The sequence below is a fragment of the Drosophila erecta genome, unplaced genomic scaffold (assembly GCF_003286155.1).
Source record: "Drosophila erecta strain 14021-0224.00,06,07 unplaced genomic scaffold, DereRS2 tig00000000-arrow-pilon, whole genome shotgun sequence".
Classification (NCBI taxonomy): Eukaryota; Metazoa; Arthropoda; class Insecta; order Diptera; family Drosophilidae; genus Drosophila; species Drosophila erecta.
Window position 1 is genome coordinate 20,606,476 of NW_020825194.1, and position 27,463 is coordinate 20,633,938.

Sequence of the window (27,463 nt, forward strand, 5' to 3'; positions counted from 1 at the left end):
ATTCCCATTTTAGTGGCTTTCTTTTATTTCCCACCGCCCGCTGGGTAAACGTCCTTAAAGCAATTCGACTAATAAATTATTTTATGAAAGTGTTAACTTGGCAAATTTTCATTTCATTCCTGGGCGCTGCATTATTAACAGGGGCATTCTATAGGTGCTATGTATATGCCATGAGCGACATCATAAAGTAAACTAATTAGAAAGCTTTCTTGGATCTTTGCAAGGCTCAGCGCCGTCTTAACTGGGCTAAGACAAACAAATTTGTGACTCCGAGGCGGATTTAATTGGGATTAGGGGCTGTGGTGGTGGGAAAGTTATGCGGTTTTGGCCGAAAAATAGGGGGTTTTATATTTGCTTAGGGCAAGAAAGTTACCTGTTTTGATTCCAAAGGCATTGCGCTGTCAATAGAAGTGTCTGGATCATTTCTTGATAAATTGCCTTTCAAGAAACTGGTTAATTGATTCTTGAACTCCTTAATGACATTTTTCTAGCAGTAAAGTTTCAAATAAATTACCCTCTTAATTGTAAAATGTATAAAATGCCAATGTATTAATGTCAAAGTCTGCCAAACTTGTCTAATTATCAAAGTTCACACAAAAAGTCGTGGCGCAAAGCAAAGTTATCGAATATTAAAAAATAAACAATAAACAGCTTCAGATGGTTTGTACCCTTTAAAGTTTATTGTAGAGCACCGAATTCTAAGAAACAGGAATCGTGATTTTCTGCTCGCCTGCTTGGTTTTCAGACTTCACTGGAAAATTCCTTCCTTACCTTCTATGGAACAAAGGAACTTAGAGGGACAAGCGAGTCCCAATAAATCGCATTACCAGGGTCTGACCGTAATAACCATGAGACATTGAGACCATTGCAAGTATCTACTTTGGAGTTCGAAAGTTGAGGATGCATGCAAGCTTAAGGAGATCGGATGAAAAGTAGGGGCACCAGAGGTTCATATATGTTCATATGTTTCCAGTGTACGCCTAATTAGACCTCCGAAACTGGCCGGGCATGTTGCCTAATGCTGGAATTGTGTGCATTGTTTTCCCATTTGGGGTGGAATCGAACGGAAATGGGTTCTGCCGGAAAAATAGTTTTCTGTTTTCCTCTTTTGGCCTTCGCTTTGGTCGAAATACAGCGTGTGCTCCCTATTGTCTGAACATTCCAGTTCAGGTCGTCATTGATTTGACTTGATTGGTATTCATTGAGATTCAGGCAAGGAAGCGGAGCCCATTGTACCCGTCTAATAATCAACGGGGCGTGGATTATAGAAGTCCTGCAAGTATCGATGCCTCATTTAATTAACGATTGCCACACGGATGAAGGGTGGATTCGAGTGGAAGACAGGAAGCATCCTGCTTATTACACAAGCTCATGTTTATGCAAGGAGTGTGTGTGCGCTGGTCCTTAACAGGTGCTTACCATGTAATCCTGCGTGATGTATTCGAATTAGATGCGAAAGCCACTTGCCTTCCTTGCCGAGTTCAAAGCAATTAATTCTATGTACTTGAGCAGCCATCAATCCACAAACCCCCTAAAATCTTTCCCTTTCGCTCTCTACCATTCCAGAGCAAATTTGGGCCACTGAATTGGACTTTGTTGTGATCAATCGACGCAATTTGATGGCCATGTCGGTGGTGGGAGCCACACCCTTTCCCAGGCAGCACCAGCAGCAGCACCACCAGCATGGCAGACTAAACTTTACCGCAAACAGCTTGGAACAGGACGAGGAGGACTACTTCAACGATACCATGTTCACGGCCATCCGAGGAGTGCCAGCCGGGGGCAATAACAATTTGTTCGATCTGCGACCCGATAAGATGGCAAACGGCAGAAAGGCGGCCAAAACCACGGCGACGACCAGGACAACAACCATCACCAACAAACTGGATGCGGGCAAGGGCCAATACTTTGAAGTGCCCGATTTAATTAATCAAGACATCGACGAGGAGGAGCGCCAGGAGCTGGAGGAGGCGATTCGAGGCGAAGAAGATGATGGAGATGAGGGTGTGGGTGTCGGCGAAGGGGGAACTGTCATTATGCCAGATTTCGATGAGTTGCCGCCAAGAACCGCAGTTGGAACGACCACCACAACGACTAAGGCGAACTCCGATGCGGACAAGTTGAGTGAGGAAAATTGGCAACAACTGGGAACTCTGGGCAAAGGGGCCGCGTCCAGCAGCTCCAGTAGCACAACATCCACCACAACAACAACTACGACAACGACATCGACCACTACAGCCACAACAACAAGTACTAGGGGAACCAGCACCACCACCACTATTAAGCCTACGGAGATGCCAACCAGCAGACAACCAGCACATCACCATCATGGAAAATCCCGCAAACACCACAAGCATCACAATAAACAGCGCCCACAGCAGCCACCGCGTCGCCATCATGTGGCCTCCCACGAGCAGGCGATCCTCGAGAGCTTTCCGGAGGAGGAGACCACCACGCGCGACAGCAGCATCCACCGCGTAAAGCCCGAGGTGCTGCCGGAGCTACCGATTCCCTCGACGCCCGTCTCGGCCTCCAACTCCAAGATCATTGCCATCAAACCGAAGAACCAGAAGCGGCGGCTTTCCAAGCGGGCAGCCGGCGTTGAAATCGAGCCGGAGTATCTGCTCGGCGATGCCAACATTAATTCCAGTGAATTTGTAGCCAAATCGAATGAGGAGGAGCCCGAGGAGAGCGAGGACTTCGAGCTGGAGGATGGTGATTTTCAGGCGGTGCCCGCTCTGACTCCCGCACCTCCTGTTGCTCCAAACAGTCCGAAGGCCGGGCAGGATTACGTCCGACTGGATGGCTTTGCCGGAATGTTGCAGCTTTTCTTTGGCATTGATAAACCCATCGATGTGGCAATTTTCTCCCAACCACCCAGCGCCGAGTTCGTGAACTTACTTTGCGCCCTGTTGGTGTGGTCCGTTCGGTATCCGGCCGTTTTCTGGAATACCTCGAAGGCCTTTGCCTGCGTTTTCAGCCTCCAGATGGTGGTGGCCGCCCTGGACATCATACTCGGCTATGTGGGCATCTCGAATCTCTACAAGCTACAGATCTACGCCGAGGCCATGCCGGTTCATCAGCCGGGGCTCATCCTGAACGCAGTGGTCACTTTGGCATTGTATCTTTTGTCCACCACTCTGGTGCTGGCCTCTTCCATGGTCATGTACCTGTACGGACACGGACGACTGGCCACCCGGATGCGGGATCGCTCCATCATTACGCTGAAGAGCCACCAGACCTGGATCTACTTCGCCCACTGCGCCTCCTTGTGCTTCGTCCTTGCCTTGGCGGTGGTCAAGGCTCCGCTGCTCAACGATCTCAGTGCCACCTACAAGAACAACCTGCACTGCCCCACCTTTCTAGCTGGTGAGTAGAATATAGATAAGGTTCTAAGGGATCTAAACAATCTACCAAATTTGAAATGTATATTACTAGGAAATGGGTAAAGTATGCGGAGTTAAATATTATTGGGGTATACTTCACTTAAAATTAAAGAAATGTATTCATTTTTTAGAAAAACTCATCATAATATTCGGCCTGTAATAGCTAGAAAAATATTTAACTAAATGTTGCTAAATCTTTTCCTGCAAAGTTAACCATGCGGATGAATAAAAAATGAATTAGAAATACTATGGATTTGGCTGCCGTTAAGTCTTCGTCAAGAAGTGGAAGTTTAAGTGTCAGCCCCGTTAAAAGCGATAACTTCAGATTATGATGTTTTAGATAGAGGGGTAGTGAGCAAATCTCCGCAATGTCCGATTCCCCAATCGATTAAGTGTTAGATTTGCATAATTAGATGGCCGGTAATCGGGCACCGGAGACGCCTTGAACTCGGTCTTAGGTATGTTTTGTGGTCTAAGCCAATTAGCGGCCTTGTTTGGACGCTGGCTCTCCGTCGGGTGAGCGGTAATCGGGGCTTAGATAGCCCGATGAGACAAAGGAGCCGTATTAAGTGTCACTGGGGGCGAGACAATCGAACTGCAGCTCGGTCCAATTAAGCTGTCATACGGCCGATTGCCGCCTTAACCGTATTACGCTTTCACCTGGGCAGCGTCACCATCTCACCTTTCCCCTTCGATTTTGCAGCTCTTGTCGGAGTGACACACCTGCTGCTATGGATTGTCATCTGGCTCTGCCTGACCATCAAGCGGCGCTGGCACTTTAAGCTGCCCCCGCTGGACAGCACTTACGGCGGACTGCTGGGCAAGTCCAGCGCCCAGCCGCTCCTGATGTCCAGTGGCCAGCGCACGGGAAGCAACTCGAGCAGCAGTGGCTGCAACTCCACCAGCACCACGGTGAATGGTGGCGACTCCAAGCCGGACATGATGAGCACGGCCACCAGCACGGAACTGGGAATGGGATTGGGTGGGGGCATTAATGGGGGCATGGGCGGCACGGGCATGGGACTGGCCGCCCAGGAGGACATATACTGGCCCAAGCTGACGCCCAGTTCGCCCAAGCTGAAGGTCACCTTCAACGAAGTTACGAGTACGTCTGATGATGTCCTACTAATTGGTGACCAAGAACAAACTGATGGCAAGCGGTAAAAAATCGTTTTTTAGCTACCAACAACCAAAACAACAAAAGCATTGCGGGTTTCCAAGCTCCGTACTTGTCCGTTCTCTTAACTCTAACCATAGCAACTAGTTTCATTTGTTTTTTCTTCACACACACACACTGCACCGCCAAAAAAAAAAAAGCAAAAAACCACCCAGCACTTTTTTTCAGGAATTTCATGTGATTTTGTGTTTTCGTTCTTACCTAGACTGCTAATTCATTCATTTTGCACTTTATTGGTGTGTTTCCTCTGCACGTCCCATTGTCGGGAAGAGCCATTATTGAAAACTAATTGCCCAACACTAGTCATTAGTGGTGCGTTTTGCCACACCAAATTTACCCCACATTTACCAGCACTGTACTCTCAGTTTTAGTTTCGATTCGTGCGTGCTTCTGACATTCGCCCATTTATATAATCACTTTTGTGTTTTCGTTTAGTTTAAGCATTTGTTTGTCCACTAAAACGATTGTTCAATTAAACATAGCAAAACGATTTATCCATATATGTTCGTATATATCCATAGAGAGACATGTATGTATAGAGGATGAAGGATAATAATGAGAAACTATTTTGTTCCGCTTGTCGCCTGTTTTTTAAAAACGATTCTTATTTATTTTATTTTTAATTGTTTGATTTACTAGAACTTAATTACTACTAACTCTAGCTAATTGAGTGTGGGCGAATTGCATTTCAATTAACAATTAACTACTACTAAAACAAAGCGTTCGCAGATTATGTGTTGTTGTTGTCGATGTCGCCGTGTTGTTGTTGTTGTCCTTGGTAATTTGTTTAACTAACTGGAAAACCATTGAACTAACACAGACAGTGTTGAAACGAATTCCAGGGAAGAGAATGGATTTTAGAGGTCTGTGAAAAAGCTTCAGTAATTGGATGGATAATGAAGAATATTACCAGTTTGTATTACCAACTTGTACTACAAGAAATTTCAATTTAAATAATCTGAACTAGGAACAAACTTAATTAATTAATTAATTATCTTTTTTGTGATAAGCAACATAAGCTTAATTGGTTTTATTATAATTGTGGCCTATAAAGAAACAATTTTACATTTTTATAGCCGACAAGAGGCTACTTTTCAACCATTTTCTTACATTAAATGTTTTTTCACTTATTTTCACAACATGAGGCCTTTAAAATGCAGAGTTTTCAAAATGATTCGTTTCCTTGGGCTCGTTCTGATCCCCGAGGTGCCGGACAGACCTGGTGGCAACCAACACAAGGCGGCAATTTAATTTGGTAGTATATCATCCACTGACCGGATCCCCTTCTCCTCCAGCCATACGAGCCGTGGAGCCTCGGTATGTTTTGCCAGTGCTGCGGGGGAAGTTGACGACGGCGAGTACGCGACACTAAGAGCAGCCACCGCCGGGGCCGTCGTGGGCATCACCATGGGCAGCATGAAGAGGGGCGTCAGCAACACCTCGGTGGGGGTTAGTCTGCTCCACCTCTCCGAGTACGACGAACTTCCTCCGCCGCCGCCGGCCAGCCATCACCATCAGCAGCAACATCAGCAGCGGCAGGCCCACTCCTTTGCCCATGGAAATCCCCACGACTATGCGAACCTGAGCGGATTGGGTGGCATCAGTGACGACAACATCTCCGAGGAGGGCAAGCTGCTGGCCTGTGTGCGCGATGACAGCATCACCTACGCATCCACCAGGGATCTGGAGCCACCACAGCCGTCGGCCCAGGTCCAGGCGCCGCCACCACCTCCACCGCTGCCCATGAAGGGAGCTCCCGCTCCTCAGCCACCAGCAGTAATGCCCCACTCTGCCGGCATCTACGGACGCGCTCCTCAAGCAATGCCCGAGATGATGCAGTTGTCGCCCGAGCACCACCACAATCCACTTCAGCATTCGCTGCAGCATCCACAGCAGCATCCTCTCCAGCAGCAGCAGAAGCAGCAGCCACCTCAGCATCCTCTCCAGCAGCAGGGCAATCCGCACCAGCATCTAGTCAGCCCCTTGGCTCCGGTCACGGTCGCAGTTCACACCAACGAAGCGCATGTAAGTGGAGGATGTGGGTACAAGTGAGGCTTCAAACTACAGGTGGATGCTCTGATAAAATCGGGCTTATTTTAAATAATTTAATTCAACTAGGGGGGAATTTTTAGTATTGATATTATTTTAATCAGGATCCTCTTATTGTAAAGCTTTTAAAAGTAATTCATGCACTTACCAAAAGAGCTTAACGATTTTGAGAGTGGGGCTGCATAGTTTACATAATGATTCCCCTTAGATTTTGCACTGAAGTTCCCCTTGCCAATGCAACAAATTCCCAGACATTTAGGCGTACCCACAGCTAGAGTACTTCCCTTTGGCATAGTGTACTGCGGATATTTTTGTGCTCTTGTTTGGGTGATTTGCATGTGGGATTGCAGGGAGGCGATGCGTCGTCGTGTAGGGGCGTGTAGCATGTCACGCCCCTGGACCAGCAGGCTGAGATTTATGTTTGCTGTTATGAGACAGCATAAATCAGTGCCAGGGCCACAGACACGGGGACATGGCCTGGGGACTGGGAATGTGGGAATGTGGGGATCTGGTCTGGGGGACAGCGGCAGCGACACTGTCCGAATTAGTGCTCCGGTTTGATGGATGACCTGGTGGAGCAGGATGAGGCGCAGGGAACGAAGAGTGTCTGCCCGATTTGATTTGATTTCGTTTTCACTTGCAGGAGGGGCCACACTGAAGCAGAGCCCCTACTGTCATCTCCTAGAATCTCTCATTATCCCAGCAGCTCCTTGACCACTTTCACTGACTCCCTGCTCTCTCTCTTTTTATGTTTGTGCCCCATTCCCAGATTGCCTCCAGTTCCACACCCCGTTGCCTGCGTCGCGCCGATTCGGGCGTTCCCAACGAGGCGTTGACACCGCGCAGCGACACCACCTCCACCACCGAAAGTACCAACACCACCTCACCGCCGGAACGCGCCCCCTCCGAGTCCTCCAGTGGCGTCCACTCGGGCGAGGAGCGGGAGCTGGAGGTCATCATTCGGCCGAGGGCCAACAGCAAGCCGCCGCCACGCCCCCCACAGCCGCCCATACAGGAAGAGCCCTACGGTCGCTGCACCAACATGCGCATGTCCAGCTTCAATGCGGATCCCTCCGCCGCCTCATCGGCGGTCATTAATAGTGCCACACTGCCGCCGCAGCGTTCGGTTCCGGAGCAGAAGTTCGACTACACGGCTCACTGCAGCACGATGCCACTGCCGGTGGGCTGTCACAGCCAGCAGCTCGCCGGGAGCGGTAATGGCTACGCCTCCACCTCGGCAATGACCAGTTCCATGGGTGGTGGCGGTATGCCACCACTGCCGCCATCGCAGGTCTCCAGCTTCATGACGCCCAACAGTATGCACTACGCCAATGCCTCGGTGGCCCTGGGAAATGGAAGTGGTCAACAGCAGCCGCACACCACGCTGCCAAATGGAGTGCGCTACTCCAATCCGCACTTTCTGCGCCGCCTGCCGCACGTCACCAAGGCGGCGGAGTCGCCCTACGGACACCTGGGCTACGGAGCTGGTCACCACGCCTTCGCAAAGCTGCCGCTCGAGACGCATCCCACGATTCCGGAGGATCGCGACTCCGCCAACTACTCGATGGCCTCCGACCAGGATTGCGGACTGTATGTGACGGCCCAGCTGCACTAGGATGGCCAGGGATCCCACTTTATTTACACTATGAACTTAGACTTATTGCAAAGAGCATTGCGCACCATGTATTACCCCTTAAGTCATAAGTTAAAGTTTGATTGCTCTACGGCATGGAACATCAATGAGCATTGATTGCCGTGGTGCAATCGGTTTTTAAACCCATAGCCTTACCTACTTGCAATGCCGTAAGTCCCTATATCCCATAACGCTCTAAGTTAGCCTCTCGGTTTTTGTACAGCTCCGGGCCCCAGAGAAGCCATACCAAATCCACTAATCTTCCAAAGGATCAGCTGGTTACCGGACCCCAAATGAATTAAATTACTCTTCGTTTGCTTTGCCTTGACGACGATCCACTCAAGAGTGTAGCGCTAATTGCCACCCAGACGACCCACTAAAAAGAATTGAGAATTGAAGCTTAACTATATCTACATCTAAACTACACCTACACTTACGTCTACGGCTAAATCTAAATACAATATATATTTATATTTATACATGCTATGCTCGTATACAATGTGTAAGATAATAAGCTAATCGAGTTTAAGTAATCAATGTAAACTAAAGTTTATCATATCATATATGAATGAATATCGATAGCTAAGTGTAAGACCTAAGCAAATATTAATGCGAAAAGAATAAAATATCATAGCTCGATCATGTGCAAGCACTCAAAGTATTTCCCCTAAGCAATTTCTCTTATCAAACGAACGAAAATTGGAATGAACAGAAGGCATACGAATTTAAGCTGCAATTCTATGGTTTTTATTGTAAGGTTAATCTGTAAAGTGGTACATCGTAATTTTATGGCACTAACTAGCCAACACGTTATGCTTCAGCTAGTCGGCATAGAGGATAGACACCCAGCAAGGCTTTGGCATATGTATTTTCTATGGTCTCTCAACGCTTACCGTTTAAGATGAATGTAAAATGTAATGTAACAAAGCGACAATATGAACATTATCTAATGTATGATACGAATGAATACTATCCACGCCCCATACATATCTCACACGCACAAGACTTTTGACCTCATCCCTGTGCACCCAGTACACGCAATACACCCGCTTACTTGTTTTGATTTTTGTGCCCTGCGTAAGTAGATAAATGTACTCCTGTTTTGGATCGGAGCCACTAAGTGCTCTGGAATCATATCTGAAACAAAGACTAGATTCAGTTGATGACCCTTTTGGTGGAGCACTACCATGGCCGGTCGTATTTATTTTTGTTGTCAAGACTGATTAGTAATATAATACATTTTGAAAAGCACACCCATCACAGAACTTGAACGATCCGAAGTTGGCTTGAGAAATTCATAGCATTGATACGATAGTGGATAGGCCATAAATATAGTTTAGTATGTCATCATTAACTTGGTTCCTTTGAGAAACGCACTATACTAAACGAGATGTGAACGGTTAAGAAAGAAGACTTTTGTAAAATAATTTCCAATTAATTAAAGAATTATTCAAATGAAATATCCAAGAGAGATACTAAGTATGCCCCTTAAGAACATCATAAACACTTGAGTTATAACGTGGGTCTATTTTTTTGCGCAACAGAGAAAAATCTGTAAATGAATGTAAGGTTAAGCCCTGTATCCGATATGGCGCATGCATCCACAGACATTTATATTTCACAATATAAATTAATAAATGTTTAAATTATTTATATATACAATATACGAATTAAATGGTTTATCAATGGTAAATAAAGAATACCACCGCTTTATGTAAAATCCCAAAAACCGAATTTTTACTAAGGGTAAATGATACATGGGGGCCAATTTCAAATGCATATAAAAAATTATTTACTTTCCTGAAAAGATGTAATAAAACACACATTTATCCTTTATTAGAAAACAATTTTTAATGAATTTTCTTTTGTTTTGTTCTTTAAATGTTTGCTTTTCATTAAATTTTCTCTTTAGTTTTTAGTTTTACACAATTCAAGTTTCTGTGTTCATCAATATTAATAATGCTCCTCTCCGCAAATTTTAGTATAATTTTAGTTTTTGTGTTTTTTTGGTTTTTTGTTTTTACATATTCATTTCACAGTTTATTGTCGTTTCTCGACCTTCGATTGTTGTCGAGATATTAAAATACAATATAAGGTATTCGGGGCGCCCAACGAGAGCGCAGTCCTTTGCCTTTTTAATCAATTTTGTTCAACATTTGCAATAAATGATATATTCTCGTGTTGTTGATTTTGTGTCTCGTGTATTAACGTCGCCTGTCATTCGAATTGAACTTAGTAAATAGCATTTTGTTTCTTGTATTGGTTGCCTTTGAAATAACTTGCCGTAATATATCATTTGCTTCATTAACATTTTCTATATGCTTTTGTCTTTGTTGTGACTTAAATGTAACGAATTCTATAGGAATCCTAATAAGAATTTCTGGTATGACTGTACGGTAGAAATGCCCTCTACGAAATATTCCCATTGCACTATTGTTCAGCAATTTGTATCTATTTTAAGCCAATTGATTCCGGAACGGGCATTTAACGTCGACCTGGCCGAAGTTTATTACTTCTGTTCGTCCTTTTGCTGGATTGCTGAGTAATCAAAGCAACTTGAATGTTTTGCTGAAGGAGAGCAGTGGAAACAATATAAAGGTTTAGAGATAGAGAGAGTTTTATCATTAAAAAAGTTCGTATGGGGTTCGTGAAGAGCGGAGTTTACAAATCTGATTATCTATAATGTATGTATCTGAATGTATGTTCCTCTGACTTATATATCGTATAATTAGTTGCTGGAAACCTCGCTGGTAGTTTTACTTTTCTCAAATATCTAAAGCGCGTTATCCTCCTCATCTCCCAAATGCTCGATGCGCGACTTTTTTGTGATTTTTTTGCAGCAACATTTTGAATGCATTGTCCCTGTGTTTCGGCATTTCATTACGTATCTCTAAGTTGTTTAGTTCTGATATAGGAAGCTGCTGCTTGGATGGATATGCACATGTCAATATATTATTTAACTTCGCTTCAATCTGTATCTGTATCTGTATCTGCATCTGTAGTTGCGACTGTGTCTATGTATAGCTGTGTGTATCTGAATGAATGGACGGAAAGGTTCAACTGAATATCTGTAGCCATGAGTGAAAGCAAAAAAAGAGCACTAAACAACTGGATAGGAACAATAGCTAGGTGTCTCAAAATCCTCCATAGTAATCTCTCAGCCCTCAGCCCTCTGCCCTATGACCTAATTTGTATTTATAAAAGTTAACTGCTCCCATCCATCATCTGTCTGCAGGCCAGTGATATGTTTGCTTCTCCCCAGGAATGCATTGCAAAATGTTGCCCAAAAGAATGCCAAAAAAATATCTGAAATGAACTCGCAGTAAATTGCAAACTATTTTTGGTGTTCCGTTGCACTTTTCCATTTTCCATATATATAAATACGCTAATGTATGTACGTGTACGTGTGTCTTTGGCAAGCAGGTAACGATTTTTACAGCTCACACTATTAACTTGAAGGTACTTGATGCGTTTCGAGGCAAGTTGATTGGAACCAAGGCGGCAAAAGGATGCTAAAGCGACTAGTGAAGCGAGCTAGTGAGGGGAGCTACAACGAAATCGCGATATAGTTATTCATATATAGAGATAGCTTTCCATTGCTCTAGGTTAAATTAAAGGATACTTTCTGCCTCAGATACGTGTATGTTTAAGTCCTCATCGCCGACGTCAAAAACTCGCACATTTTGGGGTGACTGCGGAGTTTTTTAAGGTGGCGCAGAGCGAACCAAAAGCTATATAGCCTTAAATCGGGGAAGCGGTAGTTGGTTTAGTAGTCGGATTATCGGATGTGGTGTATATGTAACGTGTGTGGATCTGCTATGTACAGCTTAGGTTCAGATTTTGCATTATTAAGTTAAACTTTCTCGTCTTTCTGGCTTGGTAAATATTTGTTGTTCTTTTTGTTCTTCGATTAATACATATCTCAAGTCCCTCCTTTTAGTTACCTAATCTTAAGCTTTAACTTTATCGTTTTTATCGTAAGTTAGGCTTATTTAAGTGTTAGTGGTTCTTTGCTTGCTTAAACAGTAAATATATTTATGTATATATCGATTTATATATGTGTGTATATATACTTAAATAACTCCCGTCTCTGAAAATCTATAACTCCCTTTACTGATTTAGATTTAGCTATTTATTCAATAAACAATTTATATCCTTCTGCGTCGCTGCTCAGGCTAAGGCTTAGGCATACTGACACTAGCACTTGAACTTTATCCACCTTCTCTTGTTCTTTCTTCTTTGTTTTTTGGTTTTTGTATTTTTTTTTTTTGGTTTTTTACGCTTTTATCAGTAATAGTTTAAGTAATAATAATCGTAGTAATCGTATTACGAAAATAATAGTGATCTTAGGTGTGTAATAAAAATTATTTTAAATATGCATAATTTACAAGTATCCTTTTGTCAAATGTTATCCGTTATATATGTGTATATGTATATATAGACTGCCTCTACATTTATCATTTAGCTGTATTCCGTAGTTACGTTTTTAAACATTTTACTGAGTCTGCTCCGCGCTGCTCTTCTGTTCTCGGTTTTCGCTTCTCAGTTTTCGCTTCTCGGTTTTCGGTTCTCGGTTCATTTAAATGCATTTGTTTTCATGACTTATAAAAATTAGATATTTCTCTTCATTTATTTATATTTTGTATTCTTGCAAAGTCCTCCGCCGCCGTAGAGTAGAAAATCAACAGATGTGGACTTAGCTTGGGCCAGCGACCTGCCGAATGAGGATCGGGCGGCGTCCTCTGGGAAGCGCCGCTGCAGGATGTCCTTTGGTCCTTTGCTATTTGGCTGCCGGGCTGACAGCACTGGCGAATGGTTACTGCAAGGATACGCGGATCGATTAGCATGCAAGTTAACTGGGAGGGTGACTATCTGTGGGTGTTGTTAATCGTTTTTCGAACAAAGTGGGTTAGTAGCGGTTTCGATTTGAATCGGGTTTCATCTTTCGTTTGTGTAAAATGGCAAAGTGGCGGAATGTGTGTTTTTTTTCTTTTATTAACGATTATTTTAGCACTAGGGAGTAAGCTTGAATTGACTTAAATTGATATTGGTATTGATTTGGTGCACTTACTGAATTCAGTTCAGTTTTAAGTTCGCTTGAATTGAATTGTGCTTGGGTGCTTAAAGTGTTTTCGTTGAGGTGGCTGTTTGTTTGGGTGTCGTTAGTGTTGGAAACTGTTATTCGCCCGGCTCCTCCATAATGACTGATTCGCCGGCCCAAACAATCGGACGACCCTGGTGTGGTTTCAAAGTTGGTTGGTAACAGCACTGGTATTTCGTATATCATTGCAATAGGTTTACAAAAGAGCTAGGCCTAGAAAACTGCTATATTATGTATGCATGTGTGTTGGGTGTTGTTGACTAGCCAGGATTTGCCATTTTATGTTTCGAAATGTAGTTATTGTAGGTGTGTTTTAGCAAAGCTAAGTCGAACGGTGGCGTTAGAGCAATTGAAAGCAAAATATTACGCATACGTAGTGTGGGTCGCAAATTATAATGATTCAAAATGGTTCAACTGGATACTTAACTACTCATGCACTAGGAAAATGCTAAGCAAAACGGTTTTGGGTTCGGTTCGGTTCTAGAAAATTGATTTTGATTGGGTAGTTGGGGATAGAGAAACATACCTATATGAGTATTATACGAGTCTATGTGAAAACTACGTTGAAGTAACGGTAACTTTAACGGTAACGGTGATTTATGGTGACTTGCGAAAAGTTATTTTCGTATCAATTTGGTATTGCAGTTTGGTACTTTGATTGGTTTGCTTTCGATCAACTCTCCATTCAATGTTTCAGTTTCAGTACACAATGCGAATTGGTTCATTCTACTTTGCCTCATGGGAGCAGTGTTTTTGTGAGTTTCCGTGAGTTTAATAAGCTTGTCATTTACAGGAGTGCGTATGTATATTGTATGTGTATATTGCTAACTAAAAACAACAAATGCTTTGATGTTCGGTATAGTATCGGTTTAATTTCAAATTGGTTGGCTGGACCGTTCAACTGATCTTTTGAGATTGGGATTTCTTTTTACAGGTGTTTAGGACTGATTACGCTACAAAGTTAAATAGCTTTTGTTCTTGGTAACTTGCTATGAACAAAACGTTGAGCTAAATACTATATAAATATATGTTCTGTGTGGACTTATATAAATATATGCAAGTGTTTTTTGTTTATCAAATTTGCGATTTGCGAAATTTCTATTTTACTCTTGTTTTTGTATTCTTGTACGATTCGATTTTGAAATAATCTGGTTTTTAGTCGAGTTTCAGTTTAGTTTAGTTTAGTTTAGATCTAGAGTTTGAGTGAGTCGAGTGAGGCTATGGATGAGCGCCTAGAGCCTAAGCCTATATTAGTGGGACAACTGACCAGTGAGGTGGTGCCAAAGAGCTTGTACCAGCCGATCACGATATTCGACAGATTCAGATCGTCGAGCATTATCTGCGCCACGCCCATAAACACCTTCTTCTCGATGCGGCCATAGTCGCCCCACACGGTAATCTGTAACACAGTGAGTTGAAAATTTGTTCAAAAATTAATGACAGCTCACCTGTAGTATGCAACCGGTGTAGGACTGCTTGAACACCAACTGCTGCTGGTACAGTGGATCTAGGGTGCGTCGAGCCGAGGAAGTCTTCATCTTGTCCACGCAGCGCTTTCCCGACACCAGGTACACCTTTACATACGGAGCAGGCAGCATTTTTGACTGCGCTTTTTGCTGGGGATCGCAAATCAAGAGTTAGTTAGCCAGAAGGAGTTACAAGTAGCCTGCCGACCTACCTGCAAGCCCCTGGCTCGTATGACCTCCACCTCCAGACAGCCCTTTTGGTGGCACAGCGACAGCTGGATGTCGCCCAGCGAGGGAGCTCCCAGCACCTGGCGACCAACCAGTTGACCAGGTCCCAGGCCATCCACGAACTCATTGAGGGCTCCATCGTTGCGCAGCGAAGGGGAGAATCTATGTAAGGGGATCGGGGATGCCGAGGGTGTTTGGGTGTGGGGTACAGTAAAGAAAGCACTTTAGTACAGCGTCGTTGGTGATGTTTCTTTGTATCATCTCTCATCTCAAGGTCTTGTTTAAATTAGGTAACGAAATTTACACAAAGAAAGGAATTTGGTTTTCAGAGAAAGAAATAACTCTTTATACACAGGGAGTTGTAGAAAGACAGTAGATGTTGTAGTTTCAGTTGGTGGTTGCGATCGCAACTGTTATGTGGTCTGAAATGGATCAGTGTGGTTGGTTTCGGTGGTGAAGGTGATACTAAAGTGATATTGCTGGTGGGTGCGGAGGAGAGAGACTAGTGGAGACAAAGTTCGATGGTGGCATGCAAGTGTCTTTCGTTTCGCGGAGCAAAAGTGCAAAGAAGGTAAGACTAGGACAAGGAGTTTTCTAGCCGAAGCCTAAGTTCTCAAGAGATTAGTTTTACGATTTACAAAGCTCTGATTAGTGATCGGCTTACTATAACCCTTCATTTACACACACATCGATAGGTGAGGATATCTTGTTATATACATATATATATACTATAGATATTGCTGAAAATTATAGTTAAAATGAAGTTAAAAAATCACAAGTTATACACATTACAAGGCAGAAAAATACACAAACAAGTCGAAGAATCAAACGGAACTCAAGTTAGGAAAAGTGGAATACACTTAGAGAAAAAATGCACGCAAATGCAGGCTGGCTTCAGCGGTTTGTTTTTACTTTTAAGGCGCACGCATATAGACATCGATAAAAGAGAGTTGCAGGATGAAAAAGTTTTGTTACACAGGAAAGTTGGAGATGGGATCGCCACACAGATTACCATATACATAAGCCAATGCATAGAGTTTTAGATTGAGCTGGACAGTCGGAGTGTGAGAGCATAGAGTCAGAGTCAGAGTCAGAGTCAGATATTCAGATATTCAGAGATACAGAGAGAGCAACAAAGACAAAGACAGAGGCAGGCAAGATAGAGGTCCTTCGGCCGGAAAGGTGATACTAGACTTGATAATAGACTTGCTATGGCCAAGCGGCCATGCGGATGCGATCGGGAGACTTACGATGAGCCCTCGGAGCTAGTGATCGAGTGAATGCTGCCGGCACTGTAACGGGTCACCGGAGGCACCGGCGGCACCTCCACCGACCGCTGGATGCTGCCCGCCGAGCCGCGCGACTGCCGCTGGTGGTATGGATGTGGTGGTGGTAGTGTGATATGGTGGTGACCAGCGGAGCTGGTCGAGCTGCCTGCTATTGCGAACTGTGCCTGGTATTGCTCTTGCTCTGCCGGAGACAACAAGACATATTTATACGGATGTGGTATGTGTGCGCGTATATACAGGGCGTGGTTGGGGTTTGGTCAATAAGATGATCCTATCATGTAGTATCTAGACATTCAACAGCTATAAGGTCGAAATATACAGGCCCACTATGTACAACCTTTGGCAATTTCGCTACTTTTGGTTCACCAATGAAATGTGATACATCTAGAGATTTCTGGATATTTAACTAGATTTTTGGCATAACTCTGTTATTTTAGGTACGTATCTTACACAAGTCAGTTTAGATCTAACAACTCTATAGCGACGATGCAGGGCTTGGTGAGAAAGTGACGCTGGGCTCTTGGAAACCACAAATCTCGAACAGCGAAGCCCCAAAAGGAGAACGGGACAGAGTAGAGGCGTAAACGGAAATTGGAATACAAAATTAGGGGTAAAATCAAGCGAGAACTTTAACTGAATAACCATAAGAACAAAGATTTCAGAGAACACATTATACGTATATATATATATTTATATATCAGCGAGAAATCATCGAAACTAGTGGCGTAAATGGCAACAACTATTGCGATGTATTGCTAGAAACTCAACCCGTCTGGTTGTGTATTACACATCTAGTATTTATAGAGTGTTGAAGCTTTCTTGTGATTTATTTATATTTACTATGCACTTTTTGTTCCACTAATATCGAGTGCAATGCGAATTTTGTTTGCGTCTTGATTTTTGGCCAATTTGCTGATGATGTTACTGGTTGTTGATAATGCAGCTGTTGTTTGAGCTACTTGTTGTTGAATTTGTGGTGTGTTGGTTGTTGATTGTTGTAGTTGTTGTTATTGTTATTGTTGTTGGATGTACTTTGACTTTCTGTGACAGAGCTCCCTGTATACATACTTAGTTATCCGAATCGTACTTGCGATAAACATAATCGAACTGAAGGAGAATCTTTGCGGGAGGCAGATGATAAACATTAGTTCGTTGGCTGAAGAATCGAGGTCTCTTTTTTTATTTTCTTTAATACAGGTATATATTTTTTTTAATTTTGTTGGAAGGGGGTAGATTCTGCGCGGTTGTGTGGATGGACTCCGTGTTGGGGATGTAGACTCTTACCGCTTACAACAAAAAGCCGTAGCTGAAGCCAAGTAACTGGCTTTAGCTTGAGCTGTGGCGATAGCTTATCGATATAGAGGCTGCAATAGAGTGGTAGTAGCTTGGTATGTCGAGTACGAGTGGTTACGAGAGAGAGTATATAAGTAGGTATAGGTTGGCTTAACTCAATGCATGCAAATCGAATAGAACGCTAGGATAATAATAAATGTTTTGTGGCTTGGTAATACAAAAATGGCATTAGCAATCGGTACGGCTTAGGTTAGTAATAGTAAATAGAGTATGCGGCTACGAAAGTAAAATGCAAATGGGGCGCAGCCACATCGACGCACAGTGGGTGCGAAAAGTGTGTGCCACGTGTGCGCACAGGCGAAAGCTTTGCTCAAGAGCCGGCATTTTCCGGGAAAACTGCGGATGGGCAAAGCTTTCGGTGTGCCCCGCTTCGTTTTAAGGTGGTTCCCCCTTTTCTGGGGGATACCCCTTGCAAGCCTAAAAATACGTATCGACTTTGGATTGGTTTGTTGGTTCTTGGTTTGTTGGTTTGTTGGTTTATTTGGGTTGTTCTGGTTCTGGTTCTGGTTTAATTTGTATTGCTGCGCCTGCGCTTTAAAGGATATCGGAAATCATAAAACAAGTTGACTTGGGAAAGGCGGGCTACGTTAAAAGTTACTTTAAAGTTGGACATGCCTGCGAAAAAGTATAGACACAGAGAGCTTTGGCTGAAGCTTTGCAAAGAGCGCGCGCGAAAAGTCAGAGAGCGAAGTGAATGAAAAGCTCTTACATCTAGGGATTGAAGGACTAACATCCTGTGTGCTGAACGGGGATTTGTATCGGGTTGGGGTTGCTGTTACCGGTACTGTACTGTACTGTACTGCCTTACGCTTACTGATACGACTAATGTTTATCATCTCAATCGACTGCCTTACTGGCATGGGCTTCACTCGTTAAACAGCTTCGTTTTCCTTCTCCAAAAGGCAACTCAAAACTTAAAAAGAAAGTCACAAAACGATAAGAAACCGAAAAGAACTGATAGCATAGCATAGTAGAGTAGTAGTTTAGAGTAGAGTAGAACAGAGTAGAGAGAAGATAGCTTGGAGTAGAAAGTTGGACTTGTGCGCACCTTTCCCCGCCGGCACCATCGCCGAAGAACTGCTCGATGGCGTCCGCCTCCGAGGACGAGCCGCGGGACAGGCCGCCCCCGCCGGCACCACCTGACCCACCGGCGGCACCACCGGCACCGCCGGCACCGCCGAGACTGACGCCCAATCCGCCACCGGTTCGCAGTTCCCGCGTTATATCGCCGGGCAGCACTTCTTCGCTGCGGTGCACCGTGAACGAGTTCTTACCCTTCTTTCCAAAGCCCATACGTCTTTTACGACCTTCGAGTATGGCATTTTACACATTTTAGTATTCTTAGTATTACTTAATAGTTCGTTAGTTTGGTTAGCTGGGCTATGGCTATATGGCTTTGGTTATGGTTATGGTCATGAGTTGGGTTACTGGTTAGTTGTTGGTTGGGCAAAAGAAAAATCGAATAGCAAAGCAATGGGTCAAAATAAGGAGATAGATGGCTGCTCCTGGAGGAAATCAAGTTCCCAGCTGAGCCTACGAATAACTGGGAAAATGATGCACTGATGGACTGATTGATTGATTGACTGGCTGACTGAGCAACTCAAGGCAACGGAACGAGAACGGTTAACGAGCGCAAACAGAGAACGGAACAAATTCGCCCTACCTGTGGCCGAAAGCTGCGAGGTGGAGTTCGACTTCTTGCCCATGCCGCTGCCTCCTTTTGGGGATCGCTCCTGGTCAACGCCGCCGCCCTTCTTCCGGTCGTTCGCGGTGTCCGAGAGGCTGCCATCTGCGGAGGAACATTAAATACACTTTGAAGATAATGTATACCCAAAGGCATTGTTGTTGCACAAACGATGCTCTGTTTTTTAGTATAGTTGATGCTTTATACTTGTTAAGGATCTCTAATTTACTAGCTTTCTAGCTTTGGTTTTATGCCCTTTTGTTCCTTAAAATCTTGGGTGAGTGTCAGGGGTGGTGTTCCCCACAAGGTCGCCTTCTACTCACCGACTTTGTCTTCGGCACCCGCACCCTCCGCTGACTTGGAGCCACCAGCCTCGTCGGCGCCGTTCTTTTCCTTGTCGTACTCGCTGAAGTCGTCGTCCAGCATGGCGTCGATGGCATCCCAGTCGATGGCGTCCAGCGGAGCATCCGCGTCCGCGTCCGCATCCGCGTCGGCATTAGCGTTCGTTGTTGTTGTTGTCGTTGTTGCGTTTGGTTCGTTCGTGTTATTCGTTGTTGTTGTTGTTGGATTTGTGGCAGTTGTTGTAGCATTTGTTGCATTTGCGGTTGTCGTTGTCGCCGCATTCGTTGCATTCGACGATGTTGTGGTTGTTGTTGTTAATGTGGTTGTTGGGTTCGTGTTTTGATTTGTGCATGTATTTGGTGGTGGTTGTAATTGTTGTAATTGTTGTTGTTGTGGTTGTTGTTGTTGTGATTGTTGATGTGTGGCGTCGAGCGTCAGGTTGTTGGCGTCATTTATGGTGTTCGTGTTTTGTTGTGGTGTTGATGATGGGGCACGTTTGTTGTTGTTGAGATTGTTGGGTGATCCATGAAGTTGTTGTTGTTGTTGTAGTTGTTGTTGTGGTGGTGGTGGTTGGGGATTTGCAAAAGAGGAAGAAGAAGCATTATTAGCATTAGTACCACCGACGACAAGATGCCCAGCAGCGGCAGCAGATGTTGCACCACCGCTCCCACTACTAGATTTCGTCAGCTGCTCCGATGCCATCATCGATCCGCTCATGGCGGTGGTGCCTTCTTTCCCTTTTTGCCTAACTGATTGTTGTTGTAATTGTTGTTGTTGTTGTTGAAGTTGTTGATTGTGAATTTGGCTAACACTAACACTACTCGCTTGGCTATTGTGGTGGTTGGTGTGGTGGTTGCTATTGTGTGTACTGGTAGTGTTGTGTGCACCACCGCTACCCATTCCGTTGCCCTGTTCCACCATTCCCGCTGTCGCAGCATTCAGCCCGTCCATTCCCGATCCCGGCTCCATTGGTGAAAAGTTGTGGGCATTCTGCGCACTGGGCGGATGCGGCAGATTCCTTCGACGCTTCAGATACGGCGCCGCCGGTCCGTACAACTTCTGTTGGCTGGTTCGCTGCAGATCCAGCGACATGTGGTTCCTGGGATCCGCCAGTCCGCGTTGTCGGTGAGCTCCGCGAAAGAGCGATGGAGCCACGCCCCGTCGCGTCCAGCCCACATCCGAGTCGTAGGTAATGGTCACTATCTTGTCATCTGTCACCAGGAAATGCGAGTGACTCAGCGGATGGTTGGCATCCACATTTGCACCCATATAACTCTGTCGAATATTGGTCTCCGATCCGTAGCGTCGCGACATCGCCGTCGTGGGTGAATGGCTGGCATATGGATTCGGGTGGGGATAGGGATAGTCCCCAGACGAGGGCATCACCTCGTCCTCGTACCGAATGCGACGGCGACCCCAGCTCTTCGTGTGCAGATCATCGTAGTCCAGCGACCGGGATTGTCCTTCGTGAAAGAGTCGCCTTCGCTCCAGCTTCGGTTTCTTCAGGATCGAAGTTGGTTGCGCCTTGGCCTCCGAAATGGGAACGGCGGCCACGAGGGCATCTTCGCTCAGCTGGCGCGAAAGGCGCAGCACCGACTGCGTGGGCGGTGGTGCAGGCGTGGCCATTTGTCCCCTGGCACGCCGATGGGCATTCGGAGTGGGCGTGTGAACGTGGTAAGTGGGAACCACGCCGAGATTCAGTTGCGGTCCCGTTAGCCCGCCCAGAAAGTGCTGATCCACACACTCGCCGCACATCGCAGGATCCGAAGTGGGTGGCTCCCCGTAGCCCATGGGCTGGTGCTGCGGGTGCGGATGGGCATCCGCCAGACAGCAGGGATCCTGGCAAGCGCCGATCGCCAGACCGGCGGCGGTCAGGTGAAGGGTGTGGTGGGTCGACAGCACCACCGGCTGACTTCCATTCTGGCAGTGGCTGCAGCTCTTGTCCTGGTGGTCGCGCACATAGCCCACCAGCGAACTGGGCGTAGTGGAGGCGTGGTCGTGGGCGTGGGCGTGGGGGTGGATGCCCGCGGGCGAGGAGCTGCGGAAGAAATTCGTGATGGGCGTGGTAATGCGCTTGAATTGCTCAAAGCTCGGCAGCAGCGGCAGCGGATAGGCAGCGGCGGTGGCTTGTACGTTCGGTTTCTGTCCGTTGGACCGTCGTGGTGGATAGATGGTGTCGATATCGATGTCGAATGGCTGTGGTGGCAAATGGGGCGATGGCGAGTAGAAGACGGAATGTGGATGCAGATGCGCATGGGGATCGAGTGGATCGAGTGGCTCCATCATCTCCTCGGCCATTGTGCCGGGCTCAACGTAGAATTGTTCCACCAGCTGGCCGCTATTGGCATCGGTCACCAAAACCTGGTGAGGTGGCTGTATTCCAATTCCCGAATTCGACGAAATGGGTGGGGAGTCTGCTGCTGCCAGAGCGGCCAGCTGCTGCAGTTGCTCCAGCTGCTCCAGCAACACCAACTGCTGGGCACCGCCCACCGGCAGATAGTCGCAGTCATCCACTTCGATGGTGTTGGCCCTTCCGGGCTCCGAGTGGTGCAGCCGCAGTCCGGTGATGGGTTCGCCTCCTGCGCCCCCGAGGAAACTGTTGCGGACGCCGAAGAGATTGCGCCAGTTGCGGGGGAAGCTAACGGTTATTGCGGACAACGGTAACGGGTGGTATCGGTTGGCAGCGGTGGTAAGTGGTTTGTGGTGAAAACATTTTAGATTCGAGGCATGCAAAAGTGTAGGAAAGGGTTCGGATATGTTGGAACGTAATGGAACATATCATTGCCAAATGAGCGTGATTTTTCAAAAGACAGCGCCCGTCATGTGGTGAGTTTTGAAAGTGTGGTGGGTGGGTGGTTGTTGTTGAACAATTAACAAGGCACATTCGTAGGGAAAAATAGAACGATTAACGTCCGAGGTCAGCGTTTGGTTCGAGGTGAGTGTGTGGATATTTCGATTGTTGTTGTTGTGAGTTGTGGTTGAGTGTTGTTGAGTTCGGTGGTGAGTAGTTGCCGTGTAAGCGTGTGGTGAGCACAGCACGCGAGAAGCATTTAACACAAACCGATAGCGGCGTTGTTGATTGTTGTTGAGATTTTCATAGAGATTTGATTGTTATATTGAGCGGTTTGGTTTTGTCGGTTGGATTGGATTGGCAAACGCAAAAAGTAAATGCAGAAAAGAAACTTTATGTTTTCGCTATCGTTTCTCGTTGGTTTCAGTGTGCCCTTCAAGGTGTTGGTGTATCTGTGTTAGCGAGATACTGGTGCGTGTATGTGTGTTTAAGTCAAAGAGAGAGAGTTGGGCGTTAAGCGCTCCGATTCTAATTCTGATCGTGATCCAATACCAATGCTAATTTAGAGCCTAATTCAGGGAAATTTGGGATTTTGCTCGCAGCTACCACGCAGAACGTAAAAGTGGGGGAAGACCAATTGGCCAGAGCGGAATTTCAGCATAATTTTGGCAGCGTAGCTTGGCATAGATAGCTTACTTCACTAATAGCTAATGACTTGGGCTCGACTGGCACTCGTCTGGCACATTCACCTCCTCCTCTCCTCAGTCTGCCGCCCACTTACCTGAGTCCGCGCGACGTGCGCGGCCGCTCCGACTGCGTGGAGAAGGCGCTGGAGGTCACGCTGACCACCGACTCCATGTCCGAGTCGCCGAACTCGCCCATGAAGTCCTTGTCCGGCGACAGCGAGTGCCTCGGCCGCATCCGCGCGTCCATCGAGTGCAGGTCGCTGTCCGACAGTCCCGTGTAGTGGCGCTCCCATCCGCCCATTCCGGTGCTGCGGTAGGTGGCCTGGTGGTGCGGCTGCCGTGTGCGGTGCCTTCCGAAGCGACCGCCCGAGGCCAACCGCTCGTCGAAGTCCTGACCCAGTCGATCTCGCAGCATCGCACTGCGGGAGGTCTGCGGCACCTGCAGTGGAAAAAATGGGGATGTTGAGTAGTCTGCAGATTTTTATACAAGTTATGATCCTAGTCGGGTGATTGTATTGTGTTGCATGAGAATATTTATGACTAGCAAAGTGTTCCTGCAACTTGTGACAGCACATTCCGCATTGTTGGTTACCTGTGGTAGCTGCCTCTTCTTCGGGGACCCTGTGGGCGTGGCTGTGGCCGATCGCGACTGGAATCGCTGCTGCTGCGAGGCAGTTGCCGCCGCCGAGGACGCACCACCCGGTCCCTGGTAGACCGATGGGGCGTTGGGCGAGGAGCCGTGTACTGGAAGCACTGGATAGTCTATGTAGCGGTCGTCGGGTGGCGACAAGGAGCCCCGTCGGGGACTGGTGCTCCGATAGCCGTAGGAGGGCACTCCTCCCACTCCGCCGCCGCTGCTGCTGTGGTAACCGTCGCTGGGTGCCGCCGAGTGACTCCGCTGGCTGAGGCTCATGCCACCCGGACCGATGGCGGAGCCGACACCATTACCACCTCCGCGACGATAGTAGCCGGTGGCAGAGGCCTGCTCGTGGTGCATCAGGTGGTGGCATGGAAAGTAGAGTGTGGTTTAGTGGTGCACCCTTGGACCGAAGCTCAGTGATCCCCGCACGGGGGTTCCCGGTGGGATTCTGACAAACATTCGGATTAGAGCTTACTAACTAGGTCTGAGTGAGTGGTATCTGGGTGGTTCAATTGGTTTTGAGGCAGGCATTAAACGTGTGTTTCGTCTTTTGTGTGTGAGTGTTTAGTGTGTTTAACTTTGATTAACTGTTACTGCAACTTCTACTGGAACAAAAACACAGGGCAGTTCATATAGACATATGCATATGATTATACGTAGGAGCTTAGTTAAGAGAGCAAGAGATAGAGAGCCATACAAATTGGTTAAAATACACTTTCGAAACGAAATCAATCAAGATACATTTAGAGCCGCACGCGACTTGTTAGCTTATTGGTGGGTTATAATCGGTTAGTCTGGTTAAGTAAAAGATTAGCATAAACTCTGAATTGAAAGTGCAGTAAGTTGGCAGTGGTTTTGGTCTAACTAAGACACTAGCTAAACTTGTGGGAATGGCCAAGATATGTTAGGACTGATTTATGTGAGTCAATAATGCGGCTTTTGAATATAGGTTTGTTTGGGGTCTTGCTATGCGTTTCTAGGCCCAACAGGGCAAAAGTTATGATAAAATATTTATTATCAATAGGCAGATTTATAATTCTCTTGAAAATGAAGAAAATCATGTCAATTGAATGAGACTGAATTGATTTATTGATTAAGCCCTCAGAACTCTGGTCCTAGTTCCCCACTTGAAGTGTTTTCCTTGTCTGTACTGTTCTGTTTCTTGTTTGGCCTGTTGGCCTTTTATTGGGTGGTTCGTTAATTTAGCTGGGTGCAAACCTGATTGTGGTAACTTTGTCCAATGCCAGATACAGTGCGGTAGTCCCGGGCCACCATCCCGGCCACCCGTTTGCGGCCCTGGGGCGACATGTCACGTCGGGACCGACGCTCGTTTAGATCGAGCTGGATCGTCGTGTTTGGATCGTTTGGGGTTTGGGTTGGAGGTCGGAACGAAGGGGATGTTGGATTTCGGGGTTCAGTTGAGTGACGGGGTGGGAATCAAGAGAAAAAGAAGGAGCAGACAATAGAGAAATTTACATATGATCAAAATGAATGGAGAGCTTGGAGCACAGTGTGATGCTGTTTTCAATGTGTGGGATGGATCTCAGATATTGCGTTGGAAATATTGGCCTCTTACATTGTGTTTGTGTGGGAGTGTCTCTGGGCTTTCAGTGGTTTATCGGGGTCTGTGTTCGATTGGTAAATCAACTCACATCAAGTATACGCAATGCTACACACCTAAAGCTACGAGGTGAAGAAGCCACAGGGAAAGCGGTGGGAAGGGCGTTTTGCAGGTGCTAAGTGATGGATAGATGGACAAAAGCGGTTCTCTACAAGGGCATGCAAAGCGGTTTCAAGTTTTCAGGTGCCTTGAATTGTTCTTAGTTTGATGCTGGAGCTTATGACAGAGAGATAGTTTTAGAGTTTAGAGTTTAGGGTTCAGAGATAGCCTTGGCCAGTATGTGTTCTCAAGTTTACACGGTTTACACGGATTCTTAACTTAAAACATTTGGCTTATATGACTTAGACTATGTTAACTTTCATCTTAAATGCAATAGTTATCGGTATCGTTATCGTTATTGTTAGCTGAAAAGACGCGACCAAGTCGGGCTCAGATTCGAGTTTGGCTCTTAGTAGAGAGAGTTAGTAGAACGACAGATTAGACTTCGAAGAGAGAGAGGCAGTAGGTCGAGAGAAAGAGAGAGAAAAATTTAACACACGCACAACGAAACAACGACACCAATTAGTTGAATAAAGTTTCAAACGAACTAAAAATACACCATGATAACGAAAATACTTTGTACAATTGCTGGGGGTGTCGTGTCTTGTTTTGGCCAAAAACATGAACAGTCGGCATCAGTCCGATTCTGTCCCTGACCATGAACCAGTTAAAATGTGTGTAGGCTGGTATCTGTGTCTGTGCTGGTATTTCCATTTGTATTTGTATTTGTATTTGTGTTCGTATTTGTATTTGTATCCGTGGCATGCGAACTGAGAAATGATAACTGACAGGAACAGGAACTGGAACCGCAAAATGGAGTCCTCTGATGGAGCACACAGGATGGTCATGTACGTATGGGTTGTTCTTTTCTTTTTGTTGGCGATTGCTGTGCTGGCGATGGTGATGCTTATGCTGCTCATGGCATGTGATTTGTGAGTTACAGTTAGAAAAAGCACACACACAAAGAGGGAAGACAGATAACAAACTATGGGAACCCAAATAAGCACACTAAGCACCAAAGTATTTTTGATTCACCGAAGACTGTACTCTCTTACTTTTATGTGCAATGACTGGGTAAATTTTGAATTTAAAATTTGAGAATAGGTTGAATTTTCTTCAAATATAAGGTGTTCCGCAGATATATTTTCAATCAACGCAAAAGAATTGCTTAGGTAATTAGGATCCATCTCTTTCACGATTAAGTCTGTCTAACTTTCATCTCGAAATTTTATGAATATTTCCCAAGGAAGAGTATACAGTCGGTGGTGCTCAAATGCTTTGTGGGCATATGCGTGTGTGTGGGTGGCTGGGGCGGAAATGTTCGCTTGTTTTCATTTGTATCTGTGTGTGTGGGGCTGAGTGCCACTGGAAGTGGGCAAGCTGCGATTGAAGTCTAATGTATGCACGTGTCGGTGTTGTTGGTCTCCTCGCTCTTGTTGTTGCTGTCAGTTGTTTTGGCTTGGATGAGACCTCCCCGTTTCTCGATGTGTAATATATACATATGAAATAATACGTTTGATTCAGTATCTGTGACTCCTCAGGCTTGTTTCTTGTGTGTGTCCTATGTGACGCTTTCGCTCAGTGTAGTGTTGCTCTGATGTTTTTTGTTCAGGCTGTTGTTGTTGTTGTTATTGTTGTTGTTGTTGAAGTTGTTTTCAAGTTGTTGTGGTGGCTGTTACCTCTAGCAGGGGCGGCGGACTCGCTGAGCTGCCCATGGACGAGATGCTGGCCCCCGGAGTCATTCCATCGAAGTCGCAGTCGGACGTGGTGTCCGAATCACTAAGGCGCGACACGGTGCTCGGCGGTGATAAATGATCTGTCGGTGTCAGTATCAGGCCGTCCACATCGCTGCCTTCGTCACGTAACTGTTTTCGTTGTTGGTTGTTTAGTTGGTTGGTTGGTTGGTTGGTTGGTTGGTTGGTTGTCATAAATTTTGCGTCGCAATGTTGTATGGATATCGCAGGTGTTGTTGTATTTG

General features: G+C 45.9%; 2 protein-coding genes across 7 annotated transcripts in view; one reads left to right on the forward strand and one right to left on the reverse strand.

Annotated features, from left to right (window-relative positions):
- LOC6551886 (protein tincar) overlaps positions 1 to 8,610 on the forward strand; it is a 63,440-nt gene extending 54,830 nt beyond the window's left edge. For 3 of the 4 annotated variants that reach the window (XM_026976669.1, XM_015154763.2, XM_026976676.1), the window contains 4 exons: positions 1,567 to 3,369; positions 4,090 to 4,546; positions 5,859 to 6,588; positions 7,382 to 8,610. In XM_026976669.1, coding sequence (XP_026832470.1) covers positions 1,567 to 3,369; positions 4,090 to 4,546; positions 5,859 to 6,588; positions 7,382 to 8,227 — 3,836 coding nt within the window. In that variant the 3' untranslated portion in view covers positions 8,228 to 8,610. Of the gene's footprint in view, positions 1 to 1,566; positions 3,370 to 4,089; positions 4,547 to 5,858; positions 6,589 to 7,381 lie in introns of those variants that run through there. The other variant, XM_001979672.3, reaches the window with a different exon arrangement.
- A 1,535-nt stretch (positions 8,611 to 10,145) lies between these two features.
- LOC6552006 (regulating synaptic membrane exocytosis protein 2) overlaps positions 10,146 to 27,463 on the reverse strand; it is a 44,239-nt gene continuing 26,921 nt past the window's right edge. Inside the window, exons 14-25 of one of the 3 annotated variants that reach the window (XM_001979669.3) lie at positions 27,165 to 27,350; positions 25,044 to 25,166; positions 23,778 to 24,167; positions 23,281 to 23,624; positions 19,690 to 22,346; positions 19,346 to 19,471; positions 18,731 to 18,989; positions 15,025 to 15,202; positions 14,795 to 14,962; positions 14,614 to 14,745; positions 13,317 to 13,480; positions 10,146 to 13,064 (exon numbers count right to left, since the gene is read on the reverse strand). In XM_001979669.3, the coding sequence (XP_001979705.3) occupies positions 13,424 to 13,480; positions 14,614 to 14,745; positions 14,795 to 14,962; positions 15,025 to 15,202; positions 18,731 to 18,989; positions 19,346 to 19,471; positions 19,690 to 22,346; positions 23,281 to 23,624; positions 23,778 to 24,167; positions 25,044 to 25,166; positions 27,165 to 27,350 (4,620 nt within the window). In that variant the 3' untranslated portion in view covers positions 10,146 to 13,064; positions 13,317 to 13,423. Of the gene's footprint in view, positions 13,065 to 13,316; positions 13,481 to 14,416; positions 14,746 to 14,794; positions 14,963 to 15,024; positions 15,203 to 18,730; positions 18,990 to 19,345; positions 19,472 to 19,689; positions 22,347 to 23,280; positions 23,625 to 23,777; positions 24,168 to 25,043; positions 25,167 to 27,164; positions 27,351 to 27,463 lie in introns of those variants that run through there. The other 2 variants (XM_026976016.1, XM_026976017.1) reach the window with 2 other exon arrangements.